Source organism: Biomphalaria glabrata, chromosome 3 (genome assembly GCF_947242115.1).
Source record: "Biomphalaria glabrata chromosome 3, xgBioGlab47.1, whole genome shotgun sequence".
Classification (NCBI taxonomy): domain Eukaryota; kingdom Metazoa; phylum Mollusca; class Gastropoda; family Planorbidae; genus Biomphalaria; species Biomphalaria glabrata.
The window spans coordinates 26,619,492-26,636,984 of NC_074713.1; the positions used below are offsets into that span (position 1 = coordinate 26,619,492).

Genomic DNA, 17,493 nt, shown 5'->3' on the forward strand with positions numbered 1-17,493 from the left:
ATAGTAAATTAGAGGAGTATTGACAAAAATATAACATTTTGGCTGTACAGAATTCAAAGTGAACATTTTTTCATGACTCTTGGTTTAATTTTTTTTTGAATGTCATGACTGCTAGTTCAAGAAGTACTCTATAGACTAACTAGTCAAATGGCAGACTTATTGCTTTCAACTCAACTAGTAACTTCAGACCTAAACAAGAAAAGTGAAGGTACAAAAAGTACAAACTAAGTCAACCAAGGTGACCAACTCAATCCTTCTACTGGCCTCAAGAGTTCCCCTTGGTGCAAGCTGAAGTCAAAAGCCTAGTCTCTACCCAATTAAAAGTGAAGACCATTGATTCAGCAGCTCTAACCCTTCAGCCATCTTGTCCCATAATAAAAGTATGTATATAATGGATAACTAAGTGAGAAAAGACCTATTTGAGTGTAGATTGTTTGGACATAGCTGAATCATTTTGTCAAGCTTTTAGTTTTGTGCTGTCTTGACCTTTCTCTTTCTCCCCTACCTGGACCTCCATACTTTGACAAACTAATAGTAGTGGTCAATTGATTCTGAAGTGTTGAATAAATCAATGAAATATCTAGACAAAATATGTACACACAGACAATTGTCAAAATATCAATGTAGCAAATGAGATGCTGGAACACAATTTACTTGACTTTTAAGTCACATTTTACTTAAGATGGAAAAAAAGGGGGGGGGGGGGGGGTTCCACTAGTGGTAATGATCCTGAAATATTCAACTTAAGAACTGTGAGCTTAATCAAAAAGATCAGTATTGTTTTGTTGCTTTGATATGTTCCTTCTGAATTGAAGATTAATTCATCCTAGGCCAAACCTCAAGCAGGACAGGCAGAGGATGATGATTGACAGTGTTTGTATGATTCTGACAACAGTCCAAGGCTAATGATGTGAAGCATCCAGCTGTTGTCTACTATATAAAGTGAATGGAAGTTTGAAGAGATTCCAATCAATAATGAGCTAAGACAATCTTAGTCTGTGCTGTGACACTATTGGTCCATAAAATGAAACACATTAATCAAAATAAAAGATATCACTACAAGGTCAAGAATACTGCTAGAGCAAACAACAAAGTATGGCACAGATGATACACTGGACACAATATGTAAGGGAAATGATGTACACACACATATGAAATCTAAATCCACTAGCTAGAGACAGAGCTACACTTCTATCCAACTGTAATAGAAAAAGACTCTGATTGTATATGCACATTTCTGCAATAGAGGTGACAAATAAAATACATTCCAACTAGAACTATTTCATGTGAGAACAAAATGATGACGTGGATGTTCTCCATGTATGAAGAGTTGGACTTGCCAACATTTGCTAGTAAATCAAAGATTACATAACTAAGATTTTGGCAAATTAACCTGAACATGTCAAGTAGCATATACCATCACAATTACATTTCAATGTTGTTTTTTATTCCCATTCCTTTAACTATATAATACATATACAGAATTAAATACAATTTTATTTCTATTGACTTGTACAAATTAAGCTGTACTGTATTAGTAAAGATTTGTTAAAAATGTATTTGTAGGTAATTGGAAAGGAAAAATAAAAACATCATTCAAATGATTTTTAAGTAAAAAACTTGTGAACTACCAGTATGTATCAAAAACAATGATCTAAAAAATCTGTAAACATTTCTCCAAATAAATTTTAAAAAAAGTTGTAAATCATTCTTACAAATCAGAACAGTCAAACCAAACAAATAACACTCAAACAAAACAAATAATAGTAAGAACAAATGTCTACAGAGTTAAAAGTGCTCTAGGAATAAATAATATTTACAATTGAAAACGTTTGTTTTATGCATGAACACTTTCAAAGTGATTGTTGTCATTGTTACAATCAGGTAGATGAAATGATGACTTGAAACAAATAAAGCATTTGTTAAAATTGATGAGAAAAGATGCCAAATCAAAAAAAAAGTTTTTAAAAAATGAACCAGCCATAGGCAAACTTTCAATTTATACTAGCAGCAAATTAAACTAACAAAAATGTATTTCCTAGAAACTTATAAGTTTGTCAATTAAACACTGTTTGACATCTGCATCTGAAACTCTCAAGCTAACCTCCCAGTTCAAGGCAATGTCAACAATGTCTGCTGGCTCTATGTGTTTCTTACAAGAAAAATGGCTGCTTACAATGTAAATAAATATAGACAGATGGCAGGTGAATGTATGATTCAAAATGAATATTTTTTTCAAGTCAACCTCAATAAGCTATTTTTTATGATAAACCAATAGATAAATATCCTAATTTGTTAGCTTATTTGATTTGGCCACAAGACAGTGTAAAAAACAAACAAACAAATTAATCGAGTGTTAAATAAAGCAAAAACCTTGCACAAAAACTACACTGTTTTTTGAACTTGTGTATAGTGTATGAAAACATAAAATGGAAAATCTATTCAAACATATTACCTCTTAGAAATGCCTAAACTACTTATAGAAGCTTTGGTATTAAGAATAAAAAAAAAGATTTTCAATTGAGCTTAATTCAACTTAGTACCATACACAGTAGCAGTCAATATTTGACTTTAATCTTATGACTGCAAGTTTCTTCAAAGAACTGAAAAATGTCTGAGAACAAGAATAAAACATCTGAATCCTGTGCGTGAAGCAAATACAATTAGCACTGCAATGTACCACAGAACAAAATAAAAGACTAAACCCTATATTAAAAAAAAATTTCTCAAAACAAACATGATTTCACCACAGTGAGAAAAAGTTCCTCTAATGTGACTCCAACTCAGCCTTTTGACTGTTTCTGTACATAAAATGATTGAACTGTTTTATTTTGTCCACCAATGCCACTGACAAGACATTTTTCCATAGACTAAAATGAAAGGAAGAGTAAATTTTTACACAAAATGATATTTGAGCTTTTGGACAATAGCTGCAATAAGCTGGCAAAAATGCAATAGCTGCAATGCACTGGAAAAGTTACATATATTATATAGCAGTATAAGTGTTAAAAAAAATGTAACAAAAAAAAAAGCTGCCAATGTCCAATTCATAGGACTTATCATAGTGTCTTTGGTAAAGGAAACCAAGGGGAACACTAATGAATACAGAAGTCCCCAGATTGTTGGAAGAGATAACTGTGACACTGGGATGAAGTCCAATCAGCACTTAGCTGTTGAGTAGAAACTAAAACAGAAACAAATCAAATCAATACTGAGAACCCTCTCAAATGTTAGTGAAATTAGCTGTTGCACATAAATGGAAGTGATGCTTCAAAATATATAAATATAGCTCTTACAATATATATCAATGTTAATAGTCATTTGTAACACTGTCCCACTTTACTGGTTGAACTGCTGTTGTCAGTTAAATCTTCATAAATCATTTATAAGCAGTAAGCAGATAAAATCTAGTACGACTGTTTCCGTGGTTACAATTAAATTAGTTTCATGCATGGGCCAAAAACCGGGTAATGAAAAAAAAAAAAAAATTTAAAAAGATCAATGACTTCAGAGCAACAATGTGTTCAAAATAATTATGGATTGGAATGAGAACTTGAATGGTTTATTTCATCACTGGAACATATCAACTGAAAGACTGGTTTCAAGCACTCTCATTGCTCAAAGCACAATGTATGGATGTTGATAGAACACTGCATGCAGTTGGTGCTTGAGGCAATGATGTGGTCTAGAAGTGGTGGTAAAAAACACAGAAAACAATAAATTATCACCTGAAGACAAAACAATATATTCACATGAGAAAAGAAATCACATTTAGTCAAAGAAAATCATAAGCTTTCTAGTCAGATGATACATTTCTCATTCTGCAACATTTTACAATAAATACTTAGTCAAACAATGACCTTCCTATTGCTTATTCCCTTTTTGTACAACGAACACATCCCCAAACTTTCTAGGGTTATTGTATAAAAAAATATGCAAATTTTAGGCTTGAAGACTAAAGAATGACTATGTTGTTATATCCCCATATGTTCGATTCCACTCCTCATATCGGCCAAGTGACTCCAGTGGCACGCTACGACGTATACGCTTTAATGATTCCCTAAAATCTGAAGCTTGTATAGGTCGAACCTGGAACAAAAGGAGAAAGAACTTTGTTGCCTATTCGAAGTTTTCATTTCAAAACAAGCAGCAATTAAATTGACTTTGATCTCACAATAAGTCACAGGTACCTTGTTTGCATCCATAGATTTTACTTCATGAAGACTCAACTCCCTGATGGGCCCTAGAGCTGCATCTTTAGCCAAAGCATTCATATCACTGCCAGAATAACCCTCTGTCTGCCTGCACACAACAAACAAAATTATTATTCTTTGAGTATTTTATTTTATTCAACCATGAAAAGATTGGGTTGTTTAACTTAACAGTGGTACTTTAGGATAAATAGAGTGAGAAACAAGAGAAACATAAAAAATACTCCTAAAAAAAAAAGCTTAAATTAAGCCTAGTTGTATCAATTAGTTAGGATCAGTCAGGTATTTAAATTTATAATAGATCTAGACAAACAATAATAAATTTGTTTTTGTTTAGCACAATTTCATGCTTTTATCTTTCTCAATGCGCCATGATCTTATCACTTGTCTAGACCAGTTGGAAAGGGGTAGGGGAAGAAAAAAAAGGGCTAATCTGGGTAATCACTTTTTAAGTGCATTTATTAAAAAAAAGGTAAAAAATCTGAATTTGAACTGGAGGGCTAAAGCCTCCACAAGCCAATACACAAACCACTTTACAAACAAATCAATTATGAAAATAGAAGGTTTTATAGTTATATATAGATGTTAGCTTTACACTTTAAAGCTGTATCCTAAAAAAGTATAAAGGGAACTAATTAAACTTATACCACCACATCAGTCAAGTACAATTTCTTTCCCTTGTTTGAGATACCAAACAAAATAATTAATTACCAATATTTAATTAAATAATTGGTTAATTTTTTTATTGACTTTGTTTTGTCAGGTAAAAGAAATAATTGTGCGAAATTTCAGCTTGATCCGAAATTAGATGGAAAAATAATGTAGGCTATATTAACTTTTTACCAGTCAGACAGAGTGAGTTGATATAAGCTTTGTAAAAAGTTGTATGAAACTGTAAGAATAACATATTCACATAATGTACCAAATAAGTTTAGCACATTTACATTAAGACTATTTATAATTTGAGGATCGACTACACATAAATATAATTTGCCACAAAATATAACAGTGTAATTAAATGACTGACTTGGCCAGTGTATCCAGTTCTTTTTGATTCAATGGACTTCCATGTTTTGATAAAAGATGAGCTAACATGACACGCCTTGTTTGTAAATCTGGCATTGTCACATACACCCTCTTTGGAAAACGACTGAAACAAATAATGACTAGAATGAAAGAACTAAATACACAAATATTTTCAAAAAAGAAGAAACAACAAAAGGCTCAAGTAGGTGTGCTATAGGATCAATGTAAATACACTAACAAATAACTGGTGGTTCAAACGTAAAGCAGAGATAAAAAAGGAGATAAAAACCACCAAATTGAATTTAAAACTAAACACAAGTTTTACATTTTGAAAAAAGCTATTGCATACAAATTTACTTTTACATATGATTAATAGTCATTTGTTTAATGAAGAAAAACTAAATGTTTTAAACCAACTTCTAGGTAACTTATTAAAGATTTCCATTTTTGGATTTAAAAAAAAACAACAAGTTAATCAAAGAATGAAAAGAATCACTAAGTTTCTTATTGATAATAGAAACTTGTATTACTTACTTGTAGCAAACCAATGTGACTTAAACAATTTTGCTGTAAATCTGTTGGTGCAACTAAAATGAGACTTGTAGTAATGTCCTTATTTAATTAGTTTACAAGTCAAAAAAAATGTTGACAAAACTAACCGTAAAACTGCATCATCCAGTTCCTGTGGTCTATTGGTTGCACCCATCACTAAAATTCTGTCTTCAGAACTGCTGGACACCTGAATACGTAATAAAAACATATATTGAAAGATAGTATACAATTTTCTGGTCAACTTATTAAATGACATTTTTTGCCAATATTATTCAAACATTTGGCTGGAAAAAAAAAAGCTAAGGATAAGAATGCCTTCTCTAGCTTCATCATCTGAAAAAGAAAAGGCTCTTCATATACTTTCTTTTTATCAATTTACCTAGCGACATCTGATATTTGAAAAAAAAACTTAAAAATCAGCTTAGGTATTTATTCTTAAAATGACAAAGTATACAATCTTGATTTATTTCTGTATAACATAGGTTATGGCAATTTACTGGCACCAATCTGTCAAACCATTAAATTGAAATCTAGAATTTCCATAATGATTTGACTATGGGTCCTCAACCTTTTATAAAAAAATACAAATTGCTTAGTCACAGACATAATTACCCTATCTTCTTCTGAGATCCAAGTATGGATGATTTTTAACATTAATTAAAAATTTTAAGAAGGCAATTTTTTTTTAATGATTTTTTTTTTCTAAATTTCTTCAAATCACTTAACTACTTCAGATGTGGCATAAAACAATTTTTACCTGGGCAGGTACCTAATTTACCACTTTTCAAAAAAAAAAAAAGGTAAGGATTACTTTGAAAAAAGTTTCAAGGCAATACCCTCAAATATGTTTTTATTTTAAATCATTTATCAAATTCAAAGAATATAAGTACATTTTGAAGGCTTAAGTCAAATAATATTAAAGAAACCACTAAATGACCCCCACCTCTTCTTGGTAAAATATAACTAGTTGTCAGGGGCACTAAGTCATGTAAGTACAATCATTGATCTAAAGCATGTTGAGCTTTTTACATGTACCAGCTATTGAATAACACATGAAAGAAAGATTATCTATCCTAGCCCAAAATGCTGAGTTAGAATTCAAGGCCATTCTAATGGTAGTCCAAAGTGCATCCCACAAATCTAGGTAGCAGTTATTCTAGATGTATAAAAACAAAATTTTTTTTTCAACTTTATTTTTTGACTTCCTAACAATGTACAAATGCAAAATGTTGTGTAGTAAAAGTTATAGGGAAAATTATAAAATACACTTAGTTAGTAGTCAAAAATAAATACACTGTAAAGTGAAACAGTTTGCCTACTGTTGAGACACACCTTAGGTGACTGCAGTGAACACACAAATATGACAAGATTAATTCAAAGTGAGACTGTATTTTAGAGATAAGACAGTGAACACACAAATAGAGATAAGACAGTGAACACACAAATATGACAAGATTAATTCAAAGTCAGACTGTAGTTTAGGTAAAGATAAGAAATAGTTGATGCTAGGCTTTTATAGAGGTAACATCTATAACGTTAGTGACTGATAGTGGGTCGTTCCCATTCTGAATTGAATCATTAAATTGAAGCTTCAAAAGTTGATTTGTAGTCTGTTCACAGTTACTTCAATCTTGTATATGTTTAGATTGTCTGTTGGTTAATATGAACTCAACATTAGTAATAATATGACACAGTAAGACGCATTCAATCAATCTTGTGATCAAAAACAATTCAAGACCCATGTTAGACATTACACTAGCCTGGCACTGAAAGTATAATTAGTGCTACTCACATGTAAGACTGATAAACAATGTGTTTTAAAAGTGAAAACTATTGGACTTACACCATCAAACTGTACTAAAAATTCTGTCTTCAACCTTCGACTTGCATCATTCTCTCCTTCCCTTCTCTCACAAAGCAAAGAGTCTATTTCATCTGGTGGACACAATTAGTCAACGTAGATTAGGGAAAAGATCCTAACTTATTTTTATCACAATAGTTGAATACATTTAAAATTATTAAACTTTTTCAAAAGTACATGATACAGATCCCCCCCCCCCCCCCCCCAAAAAAAAAAAAGTAACAAAATAGTACCAATAAAAATAATGGAAGGTTGAAGTTGTCTGGCTGCTGTAAATAGTGTCCTTACAAGTTTCTCCCCTTCACCGACCTGAAAAATGCACACAGTCATTTCATAGGTGAAGACTATTAATATTTATTTCATTAATCCACAGCATATAATAATGATAATAATTTAATGTATATAACACAATTATTAAGCATACTTTAAGCTTATAAACCATAAGAAACAAAAGAAAAGCACACATAGAAAGGTTAAGTTTTTACCTAAATAATAAAGAAAAATTTAAAAAATTGTCAACTTAATGTAGGTAATTTTGAAAAAGTTGTTTTAAATGTTCTTAAAAGTAGTTAAGCATTTGAAAGCAAGTGTTCTATAACATTAAGACATGTATGAAAAAGGCCCAAATAATTTTGAGAGAAGACTGGGGGATGAGTCCACAAAAGTCAAGGAGCATTGCTAAGCATTTAGCGTGGTGATGACAAATGCATATATCAAAACATTTTTTTTTTCAAAGCAAATCTTAAGACTAAGAGAAATTCTTTTTCTTCTATTCAGCTTTTATTTGCTGAGTTGAACAGCTTTTGTGTGATCGATTGTGACAGACAAATTAGTTATTACTCTTCTTATCTGCTCAAGCACTAATATGGAAAAGTGCCAGCTCAATTTAGATGATAAGGGGCTGCTAGTTCTGTTAAGGATATTAAGGGGTGAGCTGTTAAAATGTGTTGAAAAAGGTTGAGATATTTATATTCAAGCATTTACCCTACCACTACATCCTGAATAGATTTTATCACTGAATTCTTTTTGTCCAGAACGCTCATGAGTGGTAACCTAGCTCTCTCCCCTACCTTTCATCATGTTAGTCAGAATCTGATTCTACATGTTACACTAAATGAACTCATCAAAGGTATCCACACACGTGTTTAAAATGGTTTTTGCAATGTTATCTACATAAATATATTGTCATAATATACTTTACACTACAAGTAAGCCAATATCAGTTACCCATTTGGAAGTGAGACTGGATGCACTAATGTTGAAGAAAACTGATTTAGACTCATGAGCCACAGCTTTGGCCTGAAAGTACATTTACATTTGTTATCCACTCAATGAAGTATCTAGAGTTAACATTCTCTACATAATATATACATAGTAAACTATACTAAGGGTAAGACAAAATGATGTATTGTCAAGCTCACCAAAAGAGTTTTGCCATTCCCTGGAGGACCAAATAAAAGTAGACCTCTGGCAGGTGCTCTCAACCCTGTGAACAACTGGAACAAGAAACATGGGTTCACTCAAGAGATAGTTCACTATGAAAACAAAAAGCTAAGTCAAACAAATGTAATATGCTTTAATGGACTTTATAATAGTATAATCCCCTTGGATTTACCCCCACCCCCCTCACCAATATATTGGGTTTAAGTTTTAAGCTGGAATAATAGTTTGATTTGTTTTTCCTACAAGAAATGTTTGCCAATTTACTTGTTAAAAAAATCTTTTATTTTTGGACATGTTAGTAAGAAAAACAAAAGTATGATGGATCACAAACCTCTGGTCTGAGTGCAGGTAATATAACTATTTCCTGCAATGCTTGCTTAGCTGTTTCCTGACCAGCTGACAAAAAAAAAGTGAAAATTGATACTTGATATATTTAATTTTGAATGGTGAGAATAGTACCTAAATAAAGTTATTTCAAACAAATTAATTCAGCATCCTATAATTTGATAATATAAAAATTTCCTGGGCATGCTTTAATAACCTATAACTATAAATAGTCAGGATTACAAGATGTTGTTTCCTCCAAACTGGATTTCATGAGAACCCTCATTCAGAACTAAAAAAAAAAAAACAACATCCATAGTAAAGACACCATTAGCTGGCTTACCAATATCTGAGAACAGAATTTCTTGTCCACTGTCCAATATTTCACCCAAAATCACATCAGCTAATTTCTTATCAACATTTTTCAGTTTGATGTTGCTCAAGTCTCTCTGCTGAGCTAGGGTTCGAATCTAATTAGACAGATGATAATAAATGTTCATAAGTATATTAGCATTAAAAACATTTAAGAAGACATTACCTTAAAGCTGGAACACAATGGTTTTAAGTGTGGTCAGTAAAGTAAAGTTCCCCTTTCAGATAGGGCAGATGATGTAAAGGTCATCTGTTTCTGTGGCCTATGGTTAACAAGGGTGTCATGTGGCCAGCACAATGACCAACCACCTTTACTTTTCCCTAACTAATGTCAGGTACCCATTAGAGCTGGCTGGACTCAGGCGCCCAAAGATTCCGAAGTAGAAAATCCCAGTGTTCACGAGAACTCAAACCAAGGGCCCCCAGTTCAGAAGCCAAGCACTTTACAGCTTGTGGTAACTCAAGATTTTTTTAAACTGAAATACTGAATGTTTAGACTACAAGTCAACAAGCTCATATTATGAGCATTATGTGTCAGCTGGTAAAAATGGAAGCTGAAGGAAAGTATGAATGCTACTTTACTGCCTTTAGGACCTATAAAGGGTTCAGATAACTCTTCAAGTGTACTTTTTACATTTTTATGGCACATTTGAAATACTGGGTAACCTAAGGATTAGATTCTGTTAACTTAAGTTAACTATTTGAAGATGATATATGCTTACATCAGGTTGTGAAGCTTGTCTCAAATGAGTTGGTCGTCGCCTAGTTCCAGGGGAAGACCCTGGAGTAGATGATGTTGAAGATTTTCTCTCCCTGGGTGTGGCACTGCTAACTCTTGAAGGGATTGCTCCAGAACCACCACCTCTGTTAATGGCCATTTTTGCTTTGCAGGCTTTAGGGGCCACTATATTCAATACAATTACAATAAGATTCAGCATATGATGAATTCAAAATAATGTGACCTCTGATTCTTAATCATCTACATTCAGATACCATTTGACATACTTTATAATCTAGTGGAACATAAGGTAGATTAGTTGAGTATTTTTAGTCAAAACCATAACTGGGTAATTAATTATTATTTAAAAATAAAAATGTAGTTACAATTTAATTTTTTTAATGCTCTGCATAATTTTCTATTATTGGAGGAGTGTCTCAGTGACCAGGCAAAATTAGTTTTATTTATGTCTCCATACTATCTGGCTTATGTCATAAAATAAACATCTACTTGTAATCTCCCCTTTTTCATACACTAAAAACTAAAAAGTAATATTAAAAAAATACCCACATTAAGCTATAACCCATACACTATAAGATAATATCTGGTATATTATTTCCTTTTAAGATTTAGAAATGCAGATGCCCAATTTCTAAAAGAAAACAATAGGATGAATGGTTTAAGATCCACTAGTCACATTACATTAAAAGTTAAAAAAATAAAAAGCAAACAAGCTGCACTGATATTAAGCTTACCAGTCCAAAGTCTCAATTACAGTCTAGTCAGTGTCATAACTTTATTTGAATGATACAAAGAAAATCTAAAAAAAAAAAAAAGGTTTCCTCTACAACAATTCCTTGAGTAATTAAGCTGCCAAACATGATACTTTTTGTTTCATTTAAGATTTCAATAAATTGAACAGCAGTGAGAATATAATACAAAGAAATGTTCTGAACTACTACTACTAGATTGTCTCTTGTTATCACCAACTATTCAAGAGGTTTTACAGCTGCCTAACTCTTACTATACAAAACTTCTAAAGAACAAAAGTATTCACTGTACATCAATTACAGCTACATTAAACAAGGCAAAGAAGCATGCAATCTACCTTCAGACACATCACTTGTCCCTGGTCTTTCACCGGAATATTTAGACAATGTTTTGCTGCAAGAAGGTAAATCTTTGAGGGCATTATGACCGACATTTGAAGGTGACCTGACATCAACAGGTGAACCTATTTTACCAATATCAGTTTGTGAGTATTTTCTTTCAGAGCTTAGACAATTCTCCAAGGCCAATTTGGATAAAAGGTTCTCTGTTTACAGTAACAAAAGGACATAAGAAAACAAAAACAAAAAAAAAAGCATACAATATACTCTAATCAACTTAATACATACTGAAGCAAACAAATAGCAATAACTTTTAAAAATAAATTGACTCAGAGTGAAATGTAAAAATAAAAACATAAAAAGGGTGCAATTAGTTAATAATATTTTACACACAAATGTATCAGGGTTAAGTTAACACAAATGAATTTATTGGTTATAATGAATTAAGAATCATTATTGTTTTGCTTATATCTTCTAAATATTCAATGGCTTGTCAAAGGAAGTTTTTCTATAAAATTATTTTTAAAATTATATAAAATGTAATTATTTCTTATTATATGGTTATATTGACTAAATTTTCATTATTTCTTTTTTACACATTTTAGAAAATTCTTCAATGTATCCATATTTTTAATAGAAATATTAAAAAATAAAATCCAGTTGATTTCTATTTCATCTCGCCATATGTACAACCCAACCAAATATACAACTCCACCCCAACATATACTTGTATAGACATGCAATCTACAAAACAGAATAAGGGACATTCAAAACAAAACAAAAATATTTTTTTTAATCATTTTTCACAGTTACATGAGAATCACTATAATTAATGTGTTCTTCTTAAACTTTTAAAATAAAGTTGGACATCTAATCAATAATTTACTTGAATATCTATTGAAATTTATGAATTTACTTGTATTTTTATTAAATCAACAAGATGTGTAGTTACAAATTTATTCAAACTTACTTATTTTAAAACATATTCTGATGATAAAAAATGTTTTGTAATGAATTTAACATACTGATTGTAAATTAGGAAACAGCATGTTTTTTGGCACTAGTTTTCATGAAAAAAAAAATTATAAATGAGCATCTAACTGTTATGCTTAAAACTTAAGTTCTAGCACAGTAGAAATGAAAGCTAGATGTATGTAATACTATGTAAATTATTAGTAGGGAAGCATTATTTAGACAATATGAATTCATACAAGTAATATTAAGTTGTAATAGTACACTTAACAAAGTACAATATTAATGAACCTAGGACTAGACAACAAAGAAAGTTACCCAATATCTCTAGCCTCTCTTTGACCATAGCAAGGTTTGTTTGCATCTTCTCTTTCAGCCGACGGGCCCTGTCATAAGTTTCCCCTTTTCAAAATACACATAGCAGTAACCAATAAAAATACACATTTAAAAAAAAAATATACATTCACACAATACAACAAATTTAAAAACAGCAAGTAGCTTCTCTAGCCTAATGAATAGCCATTTGGAAAGTATAGGACAAACATAATGAACTTGGACAGTTTCCTCTTCCTCTGCTCAGAAGTAAAAGTATAACCTGAACCAAGCCTAATAGGAACTGAAGGAGCAACAGCCTGTCCTGCACTAAACTATAAAAGCTTGTTCAGGTCTCCACCACATATAGGATCTGTCAGTGTGACTTATGTGCTACCAGATTACTTGAGCATTTGGAATTCCTCTAAGGACATAAACCTGATTCAAATTAGTTGAAAGCTACCAGGCAGCATTGGCCTATTTTATGTGAACAACACCTATATAATGAATATAATCTACTCTAGATCTGAGCTCAAGAGTGTTACCGATGCTGTGGATCCGCTACAAACGTAGGTCTACTCCAAACTTTCGTAGGCCTACCTTCATCCTTGATCTATTCTATTCTAAGACTAAGAATCTAGTCTAGATCTAGACTAGATGGTAGTAGATGTTATCGATCTAGATCTAGTCAATCTAAATCATACTAAAACTAAATTGGATCTAGATTGTAGAGTAATGTAGAGAATCATGACATAAAGTAATGAGTCATAATGTCTAGCTAGATCTATTCCTGTATAACAAGTTATCTAGATTCTAGATCTAGAATCCAGATCTAGATTAGATATCTACAATGTCACTCAATGGGTTTTGAATTGATAGCACTTCGATATTTTTTTCTATACAAATGAATACGGGAATCAGGGATTCAACATTATAATTAATTTCTACTAATGAACTTACAAAAAAAAAAAAAAAAGTCATGTTGGTGTATCAGCTAAATGACGGTACCAACCTGGTACCAACCCGCCACTCCCTCACTCTCGCGTTCTTCATTTCTAGACTAAATCTAATTGCATTTAAGAACCAATCAACGTATAGATCTGGACACAATGTGTTCCCCCACATTTTCTGTCCCCCAACAGGACGGCTTAGCGTGACCTCCGTGACCGCTTGTAAGCTAGTCAAGAGAGGGAAAAAAAAGGATACGAAATGCATAACGCGATGGGTTAAATGCGTATTTGCGTACTGACGGTCATTTTTGGGAGATTTTGCGTAACGAATACGCATTTTGCATAACGGTAGGCAGGTCTGTCAATGGCTTTCCGAGTTTTCAAGGTTGCAATTTCAGATGGAAGAAACAAGTCTGACTGACTCAGAACCTAGAACTTAGCATAGATCTGTAGAAAGCTATTCCAGAATCTACTGATACTGTCTGTCCTGAAAATACAAATAATGCTGCATGGATGGTATTAATGATCTCTGGTACAATGCTAAATAAAAGGCTTTTGGGTCCACTAGCATCAAAAGAATAATTATGCTCATTAACAACCTCTCTTTTCTTCATCCCCTGGTTTTTAATAATATTTGTAATTAAAGTGCTTCTACTTATTTGTATCACCCTTCACACCTTCCAACCATCTGTGTGTTTGAGGGAGGTCAAAATGTAGTTAATACATAATTATTTACCTTGTCCTTCAACTTCTACTGCAATGCCTTTTTCCAGTTCTGTTATGCCTTTGTTGTAAAGTTCAATGGCTATATCTTTCCTGGCTGTTGTAGAAGATAAAACAAAAAGGAAAGAAATCATTAAGAGAGTAACTACATCAATATGCCTATATGCTTCATTACTGGTAAAAAACTTAAAAATAGATCTTCAAAGAATAGAGAACATTTTAGAATTATGATTTAACAAATTTAAACAATGCTAAGTTGTTTTGTTGTTTTTTAATTATTATTATTTTGGGCTCATAATTCATTTAATTAATGGGTGCCTGACGTTAGTTGATTAAAGTGAACGAAGTAGTTAATACCGTTAGTCTCAAAGTGTTGGCCATATCATGGCACATGATACCCAAGTAAGTAATGATCACATAAACATAATAGCCCCCACACAGTATCTGCCCCAAATACCCCACACTCATAGATTCAAAAGTTGTTGTTTTTCTTTCAAAGCCGTTTCAAACAGTAAAATGGCAGTAATTATGTAAAAAAAAAAATTCCATTTATAAAAAAAATAATGTTTAATAAGCATGTATTTATAAATTGGTTGTGTGTTTTGTTGTCTTTTAGATAATAACTATTTACTAATTACATTAATTTTTGCTTTAAAGAAAACATTGCATAAAAATACATGAACACTCAAAAGGAGATTGTTGTTTGATGTTGTAGCATTTTCTAAAATGGTATACTTATCGAACAACACCTATAACTCTGAATAGGTATAATGGAATATACCGGAAGTGTAATATAAATGTCCTTACAATCCTGAAGTCAAATATATAGATCTAGACTAGGTCTTTCTTGGCAAATGCACCATGTGGCTATAGAGTAGCCTTAGTGCTGGAAGCACCCCTATTCATGTGCATGAGGTCAAATAAACATGCCAGTGTACTAGTAGAAAAACAATCTTGCATCTAGGAATACAAAACTAAATGACTTAAAAATTAGAAAAATTGATCATGCACAGTACTACCACAGCATTTCTGTAATAATCATCAAAATAAAGATGCATTGAATTGATAAAAATATGGTGAGATGTTCATTATGGTATACTAAAAGGGGGGTTGTTCGCATAAGGCATAAGGCATCTTTACTCTAGTATACATAGACATAGATGTCTAGACTATGTGTAGTGTATGTATTAAGTTACTGGGCTTTAAGAATAGTTAACAATTAACATTTAAATAATAGATTTATCAAATCTAGATCTCTTAGATTTAGATGTATTTATAGATCCAACTAAGATCTAGATACTAAGATAGTAGATCTATTATTCTATAGTCTAAGTCTAAGACTAGACTCTACATAACTCGACTCTAGATTCTAAGGCTAAGGGTTTATACGTTTATTATATTATAATAATTATATAAAAATAAGTTTTTAATAATAATAATAAGTTTAATAAGACTAAGCCTAAGTTATAGATCTAGATCTATATAATAATAAATATAATAATATAATATTATATATAATAATGGTAATATATAATATAGACTATACAGATACTATACTTATGAGTATACTACTTGTAACTATAATATAGACTATAGAGTGACTATAGACATAGTTACGATAGTATTATAAGTATAGACTATGACTATGATTATAATATAATAATTAATATATATATAATATTATATATTATTATATATAGACTACCTCCATCTTCCTCATCTATTTTCAACGCTTTTGAAATGTATTCAAATGCTTTTCTGTGATATTTCTTTTGGTTTGCCAAAGCCGGTTCTCCAGGACCAACTGGACTCTTCGCTCTGCCATAGTTTGACATAACTGGTGGTGCCGCTTCGATACATCGGGCTTTTGGTGGCCAACTGTATCGTATTGCTCGTCTGCTGTATTGACTTATGAGAACAATTGCTAAGAAAAACTGATATGCTAACGAGCGGACAAGTACAAAGATGACCAGGATAGGCGTTGCGAATAAACGAAGGTTTCTATGGTGTACTGATATGGTTTTCTTCACAATTTTATTTTTATTCTCTGCCTTTTTCTTCCAGGGAGGACGCGGTCCTCCGGGTCCCTTGCGATGCATAATCTAAACCATCCGCCATGTTACATAGCAATGGCACGGACTGACGGGAAGGGGATTCTTGATCAATAGCCTGGTGATTCGTCCAAAAGGAGAAACCCGTTACTAAGTATAGCTGATTACGTAATAGCAAATAAAAATGAAAAATTCGGACCAGTCTAAAATGATTCAGATCTATACAGATCCAGATTCTAGAGTGACTAAACGTAGAGCCTAGATCTAAATCTCAAGGAATATATACTATTATATAGATCTAGAATAAGGTTAAACTAAAATCTAAAGAGAATAGTTGGAAACGTTAGATCTAATGGAAAATCTAGATTATTCTAGATCTATAGATTAATAGATCTAGATTCAAGATCTAGATCTCTAAGTCTATGTAAAATTATTAATTTCCTTCGGTGAATAAAAAAAACAGTGAATAATAGAAACTCGGTTAACTATACCTAGACTTATGACTATAGACTATTAGACTATAGAGATTAATCTTTATACAATAGATTTTGTTTCTATGAATAAATACAAGAGTCTTCTTGGTGACGAGACTTATGAAATAAAGATTTAGCTAAATTTCTAAATAATATATGCTACTTATTGATATTATACACCTCGTGTTACATAGATGTAATAAAACTGGACCTCAACCAGTGAACATCAATACTGACAATTGGGAAGACATAGATCTAGCTCTAGACCGCACCAGATGGAGAGAGACAGTGACCAAGAAAGCTATGGACAGTGATAGAACATGGGTCTCAGCTCATGAAGAAAAAAATACATTATGAAAAATGGCCAGCTGCTACCGAAGCAAAAGCCACCTTAAC

The 17,493-nt window shown here is 31.9% G+C and overlaps 1 protein-coding gene across 2 annotated transcripts; it reads right to left on the reverse strand.

The window, feature by feature from the left end:
* Positions 1-717: 717 nt before the first annotated feature.
* LOC106057078 (spastin-like) lies at positions 718-16,729 on the reverse strand. 2 transcript variants are annotated; one of them, XM_013214125.2, is made up of 15 exons: positions 16,279-16,729; positions 14,587-14,670; positions 12,907-12,990; positions 11,616-11,822; positions 10,512-10,693; positions 9,761-9,887; positions 9,425-9,489; positions 9,072-9,146; positions 8,878-8,949; positions 7,884-7,959; positions 7,633-7,724; positions 5,897-5,976; positions 5,239-5,361; positions 4,191-4,302; positions 718-4,089 (listed from the first exon to the last, which is right to left on the reverse strand). In XM_013214125.2, the coding sequence occupies exons 1-15, from the start codon at positions 16,670-16,672 to the stop codon at positions 3,967-3,969; spliced, it is 1,896 nt and encodes a 631-aa protein (XP_013069579.2). In that variant the 5' UTR covers positions 16,673-16,729; the 3' UTR covers positions 718-3,966. The 2 variants fall into 2 exon arrangements, with proteins under 2 accessions (XP_013069579.2, XP_013069581.2); XM_013214127.2 differs by lacking the exon at positions 11,616-11,822.
* Between the last annotated feature and the right edge of the window lie 764 nt (positions 16,730-17,493).

Excerpts from the sequence above, each read along its gene's own strand:
- LOC106057078 (XM_013214125.2), bottom strand. The coding sequence starts at position 16,672 with ATGCATCGCAAGGGACCCGGAGGACCGCGTCCTCCCTGGAAGAAAAAG. Across the intron at positions 11,823-12,906 it reads AGAGAGGCTAGAGATATTGG|AGAACCTTTTATCCAAATTG; the intron begins GTAACTTTCTTT and ends TACTGTAAACAG. Across the intron at positions 9,490-9,760 it reads AATTCTGTTCTCAGATATTG|CTGGTCAGGAAACAGCTAAG; the intron begins GTAAGCCAGCTA and ends TTTTTTTGTCAG.